We start from the raw sequence: 18,664 nt of genomic DNA on the forward strand, positions 1-18,664 counted from the left end.
ACTTCAAACGGTCGCCTTCTCGATGAAAAATTCTAATATCCAATATTTCACATCTTGACAAAGGAAACAAACTATCCAACTGACTTTAAATTTGATGTAAATCAGTGGAGTTGTTTTTCAGACACCGTGAGCACCGCAGAACATGTCACCGAATGAAATGGCTGACGTTATCGGCACTAGCAATGCTTCCTATCATTAGAGCCTGACTCAACAAAAATTCGAATAAACTTGTATCTACATGAAAAAAGCCTGAATGGAATTGAATAATTGGTCATCGAGATACAAATTTTTGATATTCATCCATTTTTTCAGCCATCTAATCGTATGTACCCCCTTGAACTTCCGATTGTTTAATCTAATCTTGAGATCCATGAGTCTAAGGGAAGAAGAGGTTCACCTCCCCATGCCAATATAGAAGGGTCATAACCTACCTGATATTGGACCCGACCCAGGTGAGGATTTAGGAAAGACGAACGAAAAGGGGAGAAATAACAACGAGAAAGGGAAGAGCCTGTGGGAACGTGGCTCTATGAAAAGAATCATCAGTGAAGAAATAAAAATGACACGGGCCTACGAAACGGGAGAGGTGAAAGAGGAGTGTTTCCGAGATGGATTTATTGTTACATTTTCTTTAAATGAGATGCAACTATTTTGCACCTGATGCAACACGCATACACAGTTAACTATTTTTCTGCTTTTATTTCATTTAAACTTTTATTTGCTTTCGACTCGTTCGTTTTTGACTTTTATTTATTTGTTTCAATTGTATTTTACACAAGTTTACTCAAGTTTTTACAGAAATTTACCTGAAAGCTTTAGCTAAAAAGAAGCGATTTTTTCACCTAGTCTATACGTATTTGCGTGTTGTTAGATTTAAAATATTTGATTTTTCAGAATTTGATCCGAAATTATCGAACAATGTACGTGTATGAATTTCATTTGAAATATGATTTTGATGTGGTAACATGTAACTCTCACAACTTTGATTTTCCATTTTCAACTCCAGAATCGTTATTAGGATCACAGGAATCTGGGAGTTCAAATGTAATTCATCAGTTCGTCGTGGGTTGTTGGATTTTGCTTAGAATCAACGGGAATTGAAATTTCAATAGTATGAATGTAGGCGATTTCATATTCCAAGTGCATTTAATACAATATTTCGGTAGATATCGCGACTTTTAAGCATGTAACCTTTAACAATTAAGTAGGTCGAGTTAATGGTTCCCATGAATCAGACGTAAGTTTTACCTAATCAGCTCACATCATTTTTATTTCTTCCTCCACTAATATTCAGTAAATTTGTAATCAAGATTTGATGTGAATTTAGGTTTCAAAATCAACTATACTACAGTTACTTCATATAAATGGACATGCGATGTTATAGGTACTAGGTTTTAATTTCATTATATTTGTATTGGGTCCATACTAAAAAAAAACAAAAACATCTAGAAAGAGCGGAGGGAAGAGATTGGGGATTTTTCAAAAATTTTTCGCTGCGACAAAAAAACTTTATGTCTTAAAAAATCAATTACAGCACCCGCCATAATCCAATTTCCAATAGCTTTTTAAAAATTGAGTGTATAATGTAAAAAATTCCGAGATTTCAGATAAAAATGTCTAAGTTGAGGCAAAACTGTTTTTGCTATTTTTTTTACGGTTCCTGAGGATGTAGCCCAAAACGAATTTCATTGTCAGGAAACATCAGACTCTTCTATATCAAAAACACATTAGGTCATATTTTTCCACGATAAGGTTACAATAGAACTTCGGGTGACAAAATCAATCTGTTTCAATTTAAAATAATGACCAACGTATTCTAAATCGCAAGAGCTAGAAGTCTGAAACATAGCAGAATTTTTGAATCTTCGAAAAAAGATCAAAGTTGCATAAAAATTGAGAATTTGAGCCCTGATCGTTCGCAAATAATTGGTGGCTCTGCCCTAAGTATAGTCGCGGTCACTAAAGGCCGTCATTCCGAGTGCATTTATTCATTTAAAATACGATATCTGTAGATCGATCGTAGAAACACCCTTCGGACGAGTTTCCCAGGCCTACCACGGCACCAACTACGCGATGCCGCTCGGCGATAATCGTGCGAACGCGTGCTTCAACCAATTCCTGTGTGAACTTTATTGCGCACACCCCCGAAGTCAGATACCCACCACTGCAACCCGCCCTCGTTGCTCACTCGGTACCATCGAGGCGCATGCGTGTCGCGTGACTGTGCGCATGCATAGACGCACACGCAGGTACGCATGCGTATCAACGACCCGAGTACATTGCATTGTATGAATCCACTGCATTATATCGAGGTACGCGCGGTATTCACACACTAATGCTTGTAGGCATAGGCGGGCATATCGATCAAGGGGAGACAAAGTGATTTCACGGTGGAACGAGTATCGAATCAACAAATCAAGGAAAACCCATGATTCGTCCCACGGTGCTCAGAAGCAGACGCGATATACTTATCAAAGTTAATCGCAGGTTTATGATGATACCTGTAATGCCGATAAAGAGTTTGCGATCACGTCTGTAACGTAGATATGCCTACGTATGTTACAAGTTACAGTTCATGGATTACTGTAATTACTCGGTTAGGTTAGATTTCTGATGCATTTAACAATCTCGGAAGTCTCTTGTTATACGTATTTTTGTACTTCGTCGCAACTCGCATTGAGGGGATGTTGGACTGACGACGGAGTGATTAGGACGTATTTACACTTCTTCCCGACCCAGAGTGATCAAATCGGTTTAAACTTTGGGGAATGACAGTTTTTGCAATTTTGCTTTTGTGGTCATTGAAAAAAGTTTGGAAAATTGAAGCTATCTATGGAACACTACGAATATACGTGCAGCAAATTCTCACATCGTTTTGAGGTCACGTCACGATGTTGATACCTGAATCCTGTATTTTCTATATTTTTTTCAATTATCGCTAAAGCACAATAGTAAACTCGTATTATTTTCTCAAGTTTTAATCCATTTCATTACTGGGGATAGGAAAACATTGTAAAACAGAATTTGTTCACTTACAGTCGGCACTCAGATATACCCTTAATAATATAATTAGTTTGCAAACAATATTTTTTCGTCAGTATAATTTTTTTCCCCTAAATATGCAGTATCAAATTTATCTAGCATTGAATTTGACTAACAATTTTTTTCCTGTACATTCTTTAGTTGAAAGTATGTGCCAATTTGCCTCTTTCTCAATTTCCTATACGTTCTCGCAAGTCCATGCCCAATTTTTCCTTTTATGGTGTAAACTATTTTTACTCCTTCGCACTCCATAAGTTCTTATAACTATTAGTGAAACTTCAATCAAAATCAGTTCAATAGTTTTATTTTTACAAAGATTCACAGATGTTTGTTATATTAGTATAGATTCTATGGACAATTATTAGGTTCAGCTCATAATGAGAAGGTCCCAATTAAAAAAATCATAATAACTCGAGATAAATTCATCCTATCTTGAAAAAGAGCTTGCACTGTTAATTTTGTCGTGTCCTAAGAAATCATAAAAATGACAAATATTTTGTTTAAATACGAAACTCCCCGATTAAACTTAACGATCATGTTGGTTTTAAATATTTTTTGCGAAAAATGTTATTGAAAATAACAAACATAAATTTCTTGGCCGTATTTTTCTCATCAAGCAATCTGTAAAAGGAGAAAGAAAGTGTCAAAACTTGTTACATGGTAATTATCATTGCAATCGTCGATAATCGATTATTCGAAATTAGTGACAGGAGAAAAAGAAAGCATTACTTGAACCCTGTTATATTACAAAGTAATTGACTTCTATTGCCATTCCCTGAGCCTTCGGAAGTCGTATTCATACCTTATTGCGCAATAAGATTCCTTACTTTCATTCACATGTCACTATGATCCACGAACTGCGGATAAGTTAAGATTTTTTTTTATATACAAATCTACAATTTTTTGTAGTCTGTAAGAAAAGCTTCTGATGATAAGTTCATTTTCAAGTTCTTGGAGGGGGATTTATTATAATCACGCCGAAAATAAAAATTTAAATTTTGATTCGATCTCCGTGTTTCAAGACCTGCATAAACACCTGCAATCATTTTCAGATGGGCATCTAACCGCGTGATGAATCAGTTTTTGGTCAACGGTATGTTAAGAATATACATTAAGGGATTTTAATGATTTTGGCCTCAATCGACGTGGTTTACTCAACGTACATACATTCAGCAGTTTTCGAGTTATTTAAATATTTAAATGTAAAAAAGTAACGTTCCCCTCACCATTCGTTTGATTTGCATATATAAGTAAGGTAAGGTTTTGAAATTTTCAAAAACCTTTGTTTCTTATATTCAACATTACATCATTTTGTCACGGAGTCATATTCAATGCTACAAAGAAGAAAACAATCGGAACTTGATCGAGCATCGGGAATTAATCCTATAACCAATTCTCTGCTAAACGTCTGCCTATGTACACACGCACATTGTTACAAACGCCTGCATCATGCAGAGATACGTACATAGGATACGCACTTCACGCCACACGCTTTCCCACGAAATCGCTCTTTTACCCTCCGCCTCCTTCCTTCAGTCCCGATGACCTGACCCTTCCTCTCCGAGCCTCTACGCCCCTCACACAATGATATACAGGGTGTCTCGTAACTTATCGCTTATATAGTAAGCCCGTAGCGTTGTGTGTGAAAAATGAGGCTTGTATAGTATAAATGAAATTTGTTTATCCGTGTATTGACGAAACTATGATGGGATGAAGATGGCTGTGCAATTTATTCATTTGAGACATAGATTTATATTTCCTTACTTTGCACTGATACGAAATTTCGAATTTGGCGGTTCTTTTGGTCGCTGGTTATAAATTTAAGCTCAAAATCTGGAAAAATAAAAAGGCGGATCTAGCATACTCGATAATTATACGATTACAAGTTATTTAAGTTGGAAATTCGGTACTCGCGGGTATTTCAGAATGTTGATTACGGATCTGAAGTGAAAATTGGGGAATTCGACACGGTAGATTCAATATGGCCGTTGATGATGCAAAAACTTATTTGATTTGGATGAAATCTGGTAAACAAAGGTTCTCGAGAATCCTAATTACGATTCTGAACTCATTGTCAAACTTCAGAAATTAAGAATGCTGGATCCAATGTGGCTGATGATAATCCAAGAAGTTATTTAATTTGAATGAAACTTTTTGTACCCAGGATGTTCAGAACGATGATAACGAATTAGAACTAAAAATTTGATAATCGACAATGGCAAATTGAATATGGCCCACAAAAATGCAAGAAATTGCTTGATTAGGACAAATCTTGTAACTCGGTGGTTTTCGAGCACATCGATAACGAATCTAAAATTCAATTTCAGAATTTCAAAACGTCCGAGTCCCCGGATTCGCCGTTTTATATTTTTGAATTTCAACTACAGATTCAGGCAATTAGCGTTGTCAAAAACTCCGGGGAATCAATCTCAGTCCAAGTAAAGTAATTGTTTGCATTCTCATCGGTCAGTCCGGATACTCCATTGTCAGTTCGAAAATTTCTTGCTCGAATTCGTAACCAGCAATGACACAAACGAACAATTTTTCGCATCACAGCTTCGTCGATACATACCCTGCAGAGAAATTTCGCTCACGCTTCGCCGTCTTTGTTTCCTATTACACTGTGCAGCGTTCGGATGCAGCTACGCGCAACGCGACACACACGCACGCATCTCCATGGTTCAGGATCGAGTTCCCCACCACCGTTCGGCGCCCCTGAAACCCTCCACGTCTTGGCGGCAGCTAGTCGTGTGGCGCGATAGACGCCCGCACACGACATACGCTCGCCGCCACGCGACCGGTGCACACGTCGCACTGCACACGCCGCACGGGCCGTTTGAAAATCGCGCACGGCCGTCGCGACGGCGATCTTTTTACTCGTTACGTCACAGAGGAAGGAAATGCGAACTTATCTCTAGGCGCCGGCGAGGTGCAGCCAATCTTCGACGATTCGATTGCGATTTTTGCGAATTGACGCTACTTTGAGAAAAGATTAATTAAACACCGTTGAAGATAATTTGAAGAAGCAAACGAAAAAAAAATAAATAAATAAATCAGAGGCAAACATTTACTCGTTTCTCTTACACGTGGCTTGTGGATTGACGAATAATCAGAAACATTTGTCCCGCGAATTGTGAAGTGAAGTGCGTCGAACATTATAAATCATCTTAAATAAATGCATATGATATTTTCGCGGGATAATTACATCGTCGTTGTAAACGTTTGCAGAGCTTTACAACAGTGAAATTTTCAGAACAAGACACGTGACAAACGTTACGAGTGTGTATATTCTACAAAAATAAAAAAAAATTTAAAAACAAAAAAATTAAAAATTTTCTCATAAATAGAAATTTTTCGTCGCTACCAGTGATTGGATTTACATATTTTATCGGTAAATAATTTGTCATGTTTCGCCGAGGGTCAGCCACAGTTATCCGCATCTCCGGATTATAATTGGAAAAAAAAAGAGAAATTCAAAATAAAAAAAAAAAACCCGGAACAAAAATGATGCGATAATCTCCTTTCAAACCCGAGTTATACAACTACTACAGGAACTAATCGTTCAAAATAGACCTTCCGCCTACTGGAGAACATGCGAGGGGACCAATAAGCTGTGCGCTTAAACATTGTGCATAAGCACTGGGATTTCAGGTCATGTCTTACGTCAATATTACTATTTATCGAGATGACGTGAAAGGTTGAGTAACATATGGTATAAAATTTGCACGTCCTTGTGATATTTTTTTGGAAAGTGACAACGGACATTCGGTAACCGCGAGATATAATGTGGCGCGTAGTTGTACCGCGATCTGACGAGAACAGCACCCTGCTATCCTCTGACATAACGGCCGGTGCCGTCGCCCCGGGTCACCTGCCGTCACTGTCGGGCCCATCGGGGCCTCACCACTGGGGCTATCCGCCGCCCCCGCATCCCTCCTACCAACCTCAACACCCGGATGTACGTCACCATCACGAGATGCGGCACGACATGCAGAGGCCGGAACTCCGCCACCCCGCCGACATCAGGCACGAGATGAGGCACGATAATATAGCCGGGATGAGGCCGGACCTCACGGAGTTAAGACCCAGTCACGAACTGCCCGAATTGAAGAACGACATCACCGAGTTGAGGGCACAGGACAACCAGCAGCAGCAACAGCAACAATTATCACAGTCAAGGGGGATGAAACGGACCATGAGCGATTCGGACTGCGACGATGTCTTCTCCGAGGAGAGTGGGAAAGAACCGTGAGTTTGATATATCCTTACGTTCGAGCAATGTGGACTTCCGCGTGATTATGGTGAAAAAAAAAGAAAAATTAAAAAAATCACATACGTCCAACACAGAGTAACATCGAACAATCGAGTCGTATTTTTTCATTTTCATCAAAAATTATAATTGCGGACGTGAGAAGCAATTGACTTTGACTGATTTGGCGATATATGCGTAGATGTTGTACTTTATGAATGGGTGACGTCAAATCGTTGCAGTTTTGAATCTGCTGTATTTTCGTCAATCTTTGTTTGGTTGAAAAAAACAAAAAATATCACCATGCTATTTTTGATTTTTCCGCTTTAGAAGCATAGAAAATTTATTCGTACAAAAACCCGACCGTGAGGGAGAAGGTTTTGCACCATTGCAAGTAAACGAGATGACGAAATTCTCGACAAAAAAGAAGATTTGTAGATTAGTTTTAGTAAGAACATATAAGTTGATGTTATATACATTTCGTTAATTTTAGTAAGTTCGTTCGGGAGTAAAATCCAATGTTCAACTTATTTTTCCGCAGTTGAAGAATTATGTACCTATACAGCTCCCTATGGATAAAAATGCGAGCAGTTCTTTTAAATTTTTGCAGTAATTCTGCCGGATATTCTGAAGCTAATGTTTTGAAAAGAGTAAGGTTCGTTCGAGAAAAATCTCTAGTAGTGTTATTTGTGCTATTGATAGTGAAAACGAATGACAGAATCTGAGCAAATTCGATGTAAACTAAGTATGAACAATTGCAAGCAAGGTTTTATAATCGAAATGTTGAGAATATGATGAAAAAAATAACTTTGTTGTTTCTGACACGATTCTAACGTTTTGGGCTTATGTAGTTCGTTACGGAGATCTGCAGATTAGCTGGCGAAAATTTCACAAATACTCATCTCCAGAGTTGATACAGATAAATTTTTGTCAGTGCTATACAAAAAGATGTTCGTCGGCAAATCGATTTGCGCGTTATAAATATACTATAATGTACGAAATACAGCCTATTCGTAAAGTTCAAGATCATAATCTGAATTTATCAAAGTAATAAAAACGGCATCAGGGGCTTAAAAATTAGTGGTTAATGTAAAAATATCGATACGAATCATTCAAAATAGACATAGAATTTGCGTTATGATTCAAATTTCAAAACTCGATTCAAAATTAATCTTAATATTTGCCGTCGCTTATTACATCACGCCTGATTGTTCAAATTAATGAAAGTAAATAAGATATCGGAGAATACTCAAACTTTATTCTCTGGTCTAACACGTGTTATAATACAGATGTTAGATAATTTAGAGAAGTTGAAATGGAAATTCTCGTCTCAAATGCTGTAGTAGTTAGAACAAGGAGTTCCCAAAAAATTGTCGGAGTTTCTTCGATATAGCCTGTGGAATCTGACAAACAAATATATACCCTTATTGTAGGCTTGGGATAATTTCGACTTTATTTAATTATCAATCAAATTGTTCTTCTGATTTTTGTACAGGTGTAACTCGCCAGGTGGTGATTCCTGTCAGCACGCTTCGCGCAAACGAAGACGGGGAATGATTGAGAAAAAAAGACGTGACAGGATAAACGCTTCCCTCGGAGAATTGCGAAGATTGGTACCAGCTGCCGCCAGGGATCCTCACAGTGGAAAATTAGAAAAAGCTGAAATACTTCAACTCACCGTCGAACATCTACGTACCTTGAGAAATAAAGGTCAGTTTTTGAAATATTTTAGCGGTCATAAAAATCGTCAGCCTTCATCCTGCGTGAACTGCAAAACGTAATTATGAAAGTTGTGGAGTAGAAAGTGTGGATGGAGTGACAAAACTTAGGTGTAGTTATAATCATATTACATGATGTCGCTGGGAAGAATCTTCCAAATCGAAGCTGCACCTAATTAAGCGTTTTCTGATTGTTTCTGATTGTTTATTCTAATTAGAATACTTGATGAGTTGATATTGAAGATTCATAAGCTACGATAAAAGTGCCATAGAAAAAAAAGACTCAAAATGTTGACAAGAGCTTAGTTATCGCCCTTTCATTTCAAATTGCTTTTAAATTGTGTTAAATCTACTAGGGTCTTTTAATTTCACTCCATGATGATTAAAATGTTGTTGTAAAAGTTATTGGTTACAAATTGACCAAAACGGTATTTTTTTTTGTTGATGCTAGTAAATTTAACGTTGTTATTATTTAATCGGAATCAATATCATTGCGAACTTAAAAAATTGAATATTTCCCAAAATGATGAGAAAAAAATTTTCGTGGGGCTGTAGAGATGAGTCGCTTCAACGAAATAAGCGCCATCTTGATACAAAATCCGACGAATCTATTTAGGAAAATCTTAATCGTAGGTTGCGAATATGTGAATTTGGCAAATCTTCAATCTGTAACCATCTCGTGATGAAATAAGAGCAATAATTGATTCTTGATTCAATGAACTCCTCGAGTGCTCTCATTAAAGTCCGATCAGTGAAATCAAACGTGCCTGAAGTTTCAATCGATCAACGTAGATCGAGAATAATTTCAATAATCAATAAACATGTACCCATACAATATTTAGTCCATAACTTGACAATTTGGCAAACTTAAATATTGTTATCGCCTAGGTTTCATTCATTCATCCAAAATTTACCATCGAATCTCAGTATTAGCAGTAACGATCTGGTTTTCGATCAAACCCAAAATTCAACTAACAAAATATCAGGAGAACGTGTAAATGAAAATAAACAACGATTCGCAGAATGGTCGCGGTTATAGGCGAAGGTGTGATAGCTTTTCCGGCGGTTTGCCCAGACCGGAAGACACCTGTTGACCGGCCGCCTCTCGCCGAGAATTTCAACTGTAACTGTAACTCGGCAACCGTGAAGCCCATCTGTTGTTCAGAGATTTCTTTTTCCGTATTACTTGGTTCTGGGAACCAAAATCCGTGAGCGTCGGTATTCGAAAAGCGATAATATGTGTTCAGCGGACTTGTTCCTCAGAATTTGCCGCAGAAAAACTTTCTAAAACATGCATGATTTACAGATCGGTCGGACAAACTTCTTGCATTTTAATGCCGATTCTTTGTAAATATTTGCATGTGTTTCCAATGAAGACCGCAAAATTTTGTACAAGATTTTGAAATGATTTTCGAATAATCGTTCAAAAGTGTCTTCATTAGTTTTTCTTACATTGTATGTAAAGACATTTATCATGAAGCATTAGAAAAATGTTGCAAAATCTCGCAAGAATTATCTTCCGTGAGATAATGAGGACTCGCGGGAAAAAAATGCGCCAGCATTTTGCTAATAAGATACGAAGATAGTTTCTTGGATAAAATCAATCGACGTAGAGTAAAAATCGAAGGAATTTACGACTTTGAAGCGATTTGAAATGTAGTATCGATATCTAGCTCTTGTTTCCGATTCCAGTACTTTCCACTTTTGTATTTTCAAAGAGATCTTTGTAGCTTGCGAATACATTATTCCAATAAATCCTCAACATTTTTGGCTCACCAGCCTCCTAAGATCGCGGGAAAGTATAATAATTTTGAATTATAATAATCTATGCAATATCGATGCGTGAGCACACGGTACTCGTCCCCATTCACAATCGCTCCCAGCACTTGGTACTAACCGAGCGCAGAGAGCAGGTGCTAGGACTCGGCTTGTGAGATCCTGTGGGAAGCACGGAAGTCAAAAACTCTTCCTAGAGAAGTTCCCACGGTGGAGGGTGCGGGGTACAGCTTGCCCCTCTCTCAGTCCAACATTCGCAGGCACGGCCCGCTTGTATACGTACGTATGTATGCATGCATGTGTTTGTACACGCACGTAGGAAAGAGCCATCCACTGTGCGATGCGTTTGGTAGGGAGCAGATGCGATCCCCGTGTGGGAAACCAGCCCTGTATAATAGCGATTCTACTCCGTATAGTATTTACGGATATGGGACTAACCACCATCGAGGGATGGCCAATTGGTATTTAATAAAACATTGCCAATACAATAATCACCACTTACGCTGATTATAATTAGAACGATAGTTGCGTTGGAGTCACGAATCGACCCAAGATTTTATCAATTACATTTCTTCTCTAATTTCACTGATTCGTGATTATATTTTTTTTCAACCAGTAAGAAGGACGATTTTCGTGTATTTTATGCAAGGGGGTGTATAAGCGTACCTGTATTAGAGGCAGGCTGAAAACGTGGGTGAATTCTGAGAACTTACACGCCGACGACCAATCATCCCGTTCAATTCGGGTATATTTTATTCGAAAGTATGTAGATCAAGTTTCGTTTATACATTTTTTTTATATTAGAATTCAGTGATAAGAAGCAATTTTTATTGATAGTAACGTCACCGTTTCGCTCGATGACACGTCTTACGGTGCTCGCAATACCTCAAAAAGGGCTAAACTGATTTACTTGGCTGTTTATCGATTTTGCCAAGCCTCTTGTTACCTTGTTACCAGAGGAGTGATTTTGTAACAAAAATTCGAAAATTCTCATTTTATTTTCAAATATTCCAATCTCAATATTATCTTGTAGATTTTAATATATATACATAATTTAAATCGGATCATTACGAAAATGATGTGGTTCCGTACCAATACCTTCTACACAAGTAAATAGGAAAATATCATTCAAAGTTTATCTTTTATTAGAAAGTGGATACGTTTCGCAAGAAAACAAAACGGGACCATCACGATGGAGAAATGTTTATTTACTTTGTCAAATATAAAAAATTAATTTTTTCGTATTTCTTTTAAAGTTCTAACTCAAGATGGCAAAAAACACGTGTCAACTGTTTCCAATATCTCATTTCATTTCCGAGTTACATTCATTTGACAAATTGGAATAGGTACTTTCAGAAAGTGCACAACTCCAGAACAAGATAGAAGTTTTAAAAAACATCACGAATGCTGCTTTCGATTGTTGGAACGAAACGAAAAACTAAAAAAATTGAAGCTTTGAAACTTTACCTCAAAATCCCATCGTGCGCAACTCGCAACTTCAGGTAATCAGATTACAAGCATGCACCGCTTCAACCCTACGCAATATCGTCAGCCTGACACCAACGATAAAGCAGGTCATTGGGGGTCACGGTGGGTCACGTAGGGTGGATTCGGCTTTTCACCATAACGCATAACATTAGCTGACTTAACATTGCCCGAGTATCGAACCGCACCAAGCACGAAGGGTTTGGCAGTATGATTCCCACGCTACCTGCCGCTACGCTGTATAATTCCTGCCTAGCGCTAACAATAAGACGCATTATCATGTCCCAGCTAATACCAGCTTCATTCACTGCTCTACGCACTGAACCCACCGGTTTATATGCGGCTGTATACATTCTCGTCAATCGTATTCTTATACGTACAAGACAGATTTATTATACAGATCATTCCGCAAAATTAGTAATTTGAAAAAACGTATTATTTTGTTCAGAACTGACACCTGTCACATAATGCGCAATGCGCATGCGAGCGATATGAATTTTTTTACACATTTGGAAATATGGAAGGTACACTAAAGCAGTTGTAAGTGGATACTTGTTATACGTGGGAAACGCGAAGTTGAAATTCTTAACGGTGCATTTTCGAGAAGAATCGATATTTTGTCAAAAATTCAGTCAATAATCGCATCTAACGCTTACAGATATTTTGGAAAATGAAATCCTTTAATATCACTACAAACTATGTCACCAAAAGTGATGAAAAGTAAAAATAAAAAATAGCGATATTCTATTTAATTCAGTATTTCGTTGTGTTAACGCTTTTAAGTTCAACTTCATTGGGAAACCGCGTAGACGGCATGTTGGAATGGAGCGAGGCTACAAATGACCTTCACTGCATTTAAGAGTCAATAACCACTAATCATTATACCCGTTTTTCTTTTTTGCTGCACATGTACTCGCGCGTACAAGTGATTTTTGCTGGTCAAATTCATGAAAGTGAAAATGTATTTGACAAAATTTTGAAGAAATCAAATTATTCCTCCAGTAAAAATGTTTGGTTCGACGTTCGACAATTCAGGCTCGCACTACCGATAAAAATGTGGTTTTCAAGATATTCGCCAGACGAATTGGAACTTATTGTGAGCTGCAAAATCAAGTTGACCACTGTTGGACACACTTATCACATTATTTCTGCACCGAACTGGTTTTGTAAGCTCCTGGGATATCAAATGTTAATTCGTGCTAAACAAAACGACAGCTACAGCGCTGCTGAACTTCATATTCAACTAAATTGTAATATCCAAGAGTTCAGTCTACAAAAACGACTATTGGGTACCTTTATACATAATGTATTGCAAAAAGCAGCGGGTATGGTTGGCTGATAAATAATGACGACCGTGAAACTCTGCTTCGGAACTCCGCTTTGAATCATTTTCTTACCTTTCAGCAGCTGTTCCTTAAAAAAGAAACCGAAAACGAGATAATCTTAGGATATTTTTTTCCTCTTTGTGCCGCAGGACCGGAAGGATACGACAGCACCAAGTTGGCAATGGACTACCACGCTGTCGGTTGGGGCGAATGCGCTGCCGAAGTTGGACGATACTTGGTCACCATGGAAGGCCTCGACGAGAGAGATCCGCTGCGTCTGAGACTGCTGTCTCACCTTCAAAGTTTCCACAGAGAACACCCGCCGACCACCACCGCCGTGCTGCCTTCCGGATCCTCCGTTAGTTCCGCGACTACAACCGGAAGCTACGAGCCGTCGAGCTCTTCCTCCGTCGGGATGCCCGCAGCACCTGGAAGCATGCCGCCGCTTCTTGGCAGCGGCGCTCTTGGCTGGGGTCAGTATCCTGGACAGTACGTCCAACAGCAGCATGGAAAACCGTATCGACCTTGGGGCGCGGAGTTGGCCTACTGAAGTCAAATAGGTTATCCCCCGAGTGGATAATGCAAGCCAAGCAATTAATCGATTGTGAGACGTTTATGTAACGTTGCAAGACTGATCGGTTTTAGCCGTTGACCAATCGAGACGACGATGTTTTATAGTTCACTTTGACGGCATGGTAGGATATTTTCTTGGACTGTACGTTTAGTGCGACGAGAAACACTCTCAATTGGGAAATTGAACCACATAGACTCACCGAGAGGAAACTGGGAAATTTTACTGACTGCGCGTGCGCGGAATAATTCGACTCTATTGGTCGGCGAGGTCGCACCGCGGTAATATTTTCGTCTGCAAGGCAGGGGAGCCAACTTACTCGAAACGGGGTATGAGATCTAAAACTCTCTTGCGTCAAGAGGCGAATTGAAATTATGTTGTTGCGATGACTCATAGCAGTCATCGATCGTCAGCCAGTTAACAGTAATAAAAAGTTTGCCGAGCCTTTTCGATGAATTATTCAAGGTCTGCTGGATATAAAAAAATTCGCATTACCTACATAGCCTCAACAAACTGTATTTGAAAGATGAAGCTTGAGGTGGTCAACCTGCGTAAAAATTTGGACGCGCAATCAGCCAAGTTTCACCGTTTTCTTTCGGTATGCCGAGGCTTGCGCAACAAAAACGACTATACGTATTTTCGGTACACGGAAATTGAGCTCATACCGCCGAATTAATTAACAAATTGAAGGTTGGTAATGGTTTGTTGGTTTTGATTGACTTCTAATAACAAATGACAGCATTGTCCGTGAGGATTCACCATGATTTAAAGGGGCTCTGTTTTTTTTTTTTTTGATAACTTTTTGTTAGCCTGGACAAAGGTAAGTTGTTCCTGAAAAAATTTTACTTTTGGTTGATGTGAAAACTGCGTATGAGAACTAATATTTGGGAGAAAATCGAGAGTTCGAAAATATTTTACTCCGAAGTAGAAAGGAAGCTGTAAGTGCGGCCATCTTTTGTTTTCCATTCAAACTCATAAAATAAATCTGTCCGTGTTCATGAATACGTGTGGTTAAAAACAGTGAAACTTAGAATTATCATCTCGATGGAACGGCATAGAACACTTGGCTCGTTGTCAGTTAATCCCTTTCAACCTAGTTTCTTTTGCCTTTGAATTAATTGTAAGTATAATGCTTTAATACAATATATCAAATAAAAAAGTAAGCATCTCAATATGCGCTGTATCGATGAAATTCAAGCCAAACGATCCAATTGTACAAATATGAAGCCCAACCGAACTAAAGTGCCATGAACCTTGTGTAAAGTATAAGCTAAAAACTTTTCAATAATTCTTTTTGCGCCTGTCATTTCTTTTGTCAGAAACTCCGCTAACTGTTTGTTTATGTCATGAATAACCTGCCAGTGATGAGAGTTTGTTCGAAGTTTCCGAGCATTTTTATATCGCGCTGCTGCGAGTGAGAATCTAGTCTGATTCGCGATTCGTGAGCAGATAGTCAATCAAATGAAATGCGTATGAAAATAACTTTGATATAAAGTGAGAGCAGTTTGCTTAGTTTTACGAGGTGCGTGTACTTATTTATTATTATTATTATTAAAATATGTATATGTAAATATATGTGAGAACTGTAATTGCGATTAACCGCGAAACAGCCGCCTGCAACTCATAAGCTGCCAATATATTTCTATGGTATATGTGTTGTACAAAAACTCAGGAAACCAATTGCATCGAAACGACCGTAAATCCCTAAACCTATACTCTATAAGTGATAAAATGATAGTCATACGAGTACCTAATTTGAAATGTAAAAAAAAATATTTATTTATACCAGTCTAGTTGTAATACAATAATGTATAGAATATTCTTTTAAGGAATTGTACAGTGTAAATGCCCAAACAACTAATCAACCAATTAAATTAAGTATGTATTATAATTTATAGATATCACATGCGGCTCAATTGCAACACAGAAATTTATTAGAATGTAGAAATTATTTCTGAATTCGAAATTTTATACCTGCGCATCTGTTTCCTGACAAAATGAAAAATGAACTAATCAATAGTTTTCCTTTACCATTTTCGACAGTTTTGACCGAGTATAATTGGAAAAGTATGACAGATGTAAACACAGCACAATGTGATACTAATCGAACAAATATCAATTCCAAATGTATACGCGTGAAAAATGCCTTAATATTTTATAATTGTGCGATGTTTTAATAAAGCACCATTTTCTACGAAACATATAATTGTTTATGATCCTTTGTACATTATTCGCTTTTGCGGCCTTGATGAGAAAATATAGTATAAATTACTATTATTTTTGATTACTTTGGGTCATTTTTATTGTTATTTTTTTTTTTTTGCAACTGCAGCGGTAATGTGATGTTGGTGTGATAATAAATTTTACTAGCATTGCCAATGGGTGGAAAACATTTCCAAAAGTACAATTTTCAGATCCTGTAGGTGAACGACCGAGCTGTATTTGTGCACCCATCTTAGTTCGTCAGAAAACCTGTTTCAGTCTCATTATCCAACCTTTCAGAGGGGGTTAAAAATCAGCTATGCATGATTGAAGAAAAATGTCATTCTGCTTACTGCGCACAACGTGACGAAACCGGTACTAATTACCAGTGGGTAAGGACTAGATGTATACAATATAACTAGTCAGTCATCGATTCTGCGCTTTCTGTACAATTCACGCCGACAGTAGCGTCCGAGTCATATTCATGTGATTTTCAAAAACTGAAAATATCCGGCCACGTGTCGGCATTCTCGGCTGCGCAGCCAGTCAATACACAATTTGCATATAGAGCTCATTAGTCGTTGGCAGCTGCACGATACGCGCTTGCGTTTCTGTTCGCCACAATTTTTTCTTCTTTTTATTCTACATTTCAAACTAACAATAAGTTTACACTCACCAATATCTGCGAGGTTCGTTGTTCGCATTTTTCGAAGATTGACAAACCGAAGATAATGCGATAATTGTGTATACAGACATTTCTGTACGAAAAAACGAGAAAACTCTGCTAGTGAGGTTGATTCGCGAGAAAGTCGATAATTTTTTATTACCTTTGTTACAAGATGGGCATATATGCTGACTAGTTGTTGAATTATTGTATTCGTAAGCTACGAAGATATATTTAACCCTTAGCCGGCACACTTTTCCAGCGTAACATGCCTGGTATACGGGAACGTCTCACACCCTGACCACTGAAGTGCATATAACGAGTGAGCTGGTTATTTTAATTCGCAAAAATTACCACAGAGTATTCAAACTGTTGTTTAAAAGATAATACAGGTTATATATGGGCAGATTCATTACTTTTCGCCGAAAAGTTGCGGGGGTGGGTTTCCGATTTGGGTGCCTTTTTTTTTGTCGGAAGCAGGTTAGAAAAAAGGTGATCCTGAATATTTGAGCTCGATGCGCCCAAATCCGGCCACTAGAGGATTATTAAAAATTTGAAAAAAGTCTATTTTTCAGTAATTTTAAAAAATTTATATCCCAGCTTCTATATGACTCAGAGATTCCGACCAAATGGCATCCTTCTCTGTCAAGCTTATATTTTCAAAAAAAAAAAAAAAATAGTTCAAACTCATATCCGGCTTAGCTGAGAGCTCCCAACTGGACTGCTATTTTAATAAAATTTTCATTTAGCTGGCTCATTTTGCCCCCTACTCTACAATCGAATTTCGAGTAAGTATTAATTAAGTGCGTAAAATTATCGAAACTTATAATAAACCACAAAAAATGTCATATTAGATCGAAAATTTGACATTTTTACAATTTCATAAATCGGAAACCAGTTCTAAGCCAAACTTGAAATTTTCAGGGTTGCTTAGGGATACAATGAAGCATAATTCGTGAAAATTTCCAAGGATTTCGAGTTGATAAAAAAATGTTCTAGCTATTCAAAAACAGCGTTTTTTCACAAATCGACCTACTTTGTGTGGCGACATCTCAGTGAAATGGAAGCTATCAAGCAAAAATAGGGCAGACATCATCAGAATATACCTTAACGAAAAATATAAGCCGTCAACCATCCTTCGATTTCCAAATATGTAGATTTGAGAGTCTTTTGAAAATAAGGAGAATTTTTCTTAAAATAGCAGTCCAGTTGGGAGCTCCCAGCTAAGCCGGATATGGGTTTGAACTAACTATTCTTTTCTTGAAAATATAAGGTTGCCAAAGAAGGACGCCATTTGGTTGGAATCTCTGAGTCATATAGAAGCTGGGATATAAATTTTTGAAAATTACTGAAAAATAGACTTTTTTCAAATTTTTAATAATCCTCTAGTGGCCGGATTTGGGCGCATCGAGCTCAAATATTCAGGATCACCTTTTTTTCTAACCTGCTATCGACAAAAAAAACGACACCCTGACCCGTAGAGAGAAATTAAACGAATCCATCACAATTGGTAACCATTTTTAAGCGATTTGAAAGGAAAAATCGATATCTTGTAACGTTTTGTTTATAACTCTAGTATTTTGTATTTCTCCATTTTCAAAGAAAACTCCATAGTCTTACTATAATTCAATG

At 37.8% G+C, this 18,664-nt stretch overlaps 1 protein-coding gene across 1 annotated transcript; it reads left to right on the forward strand.

Annotated features, from left to right (window-relative positions):
- Positions 1-4,869: 4,869 nt before the first annotated feature.
- On the forward strand, positions 4,870-16,343 carry LOC107223885 (hairy/enhancer-of-split related with YRPW motif protein-like). Its single transcript, XM_015663724.2, has 3 exons — positions 4,870-7,290; positions 8,787-9,001; positions 13,745-16,343. Exons 1-3 carry the CDS (start codon positions 6,827-6,829, stop codon positions 14,143-14,145), a joined length of 1,080 nt encoding a protein of 359 aa, XP_015519210.1. The 5' UTR covers positions 4,870-6,826; the 3' UTR covers positions 14,146-16,343.
- Positions 16,344-18,664: the final 2,321 nt, after the last annotated feature.

This window comes from Neodiprion lecontei, chromosome 5 (assembly GCF_021901455.1).
Source record: "Neodiprion lecontei isolate iyNeoLeco1 chromosome 5, iyNeoLeco1.1, whole genome shotgun sequence".
Lineage (NCBI taxonomy): Eukaryota > Metazoa > Arthropoda > Insecta > Hymenoptera > Diprionidae > Neodiprion > Neodiprion lecontei.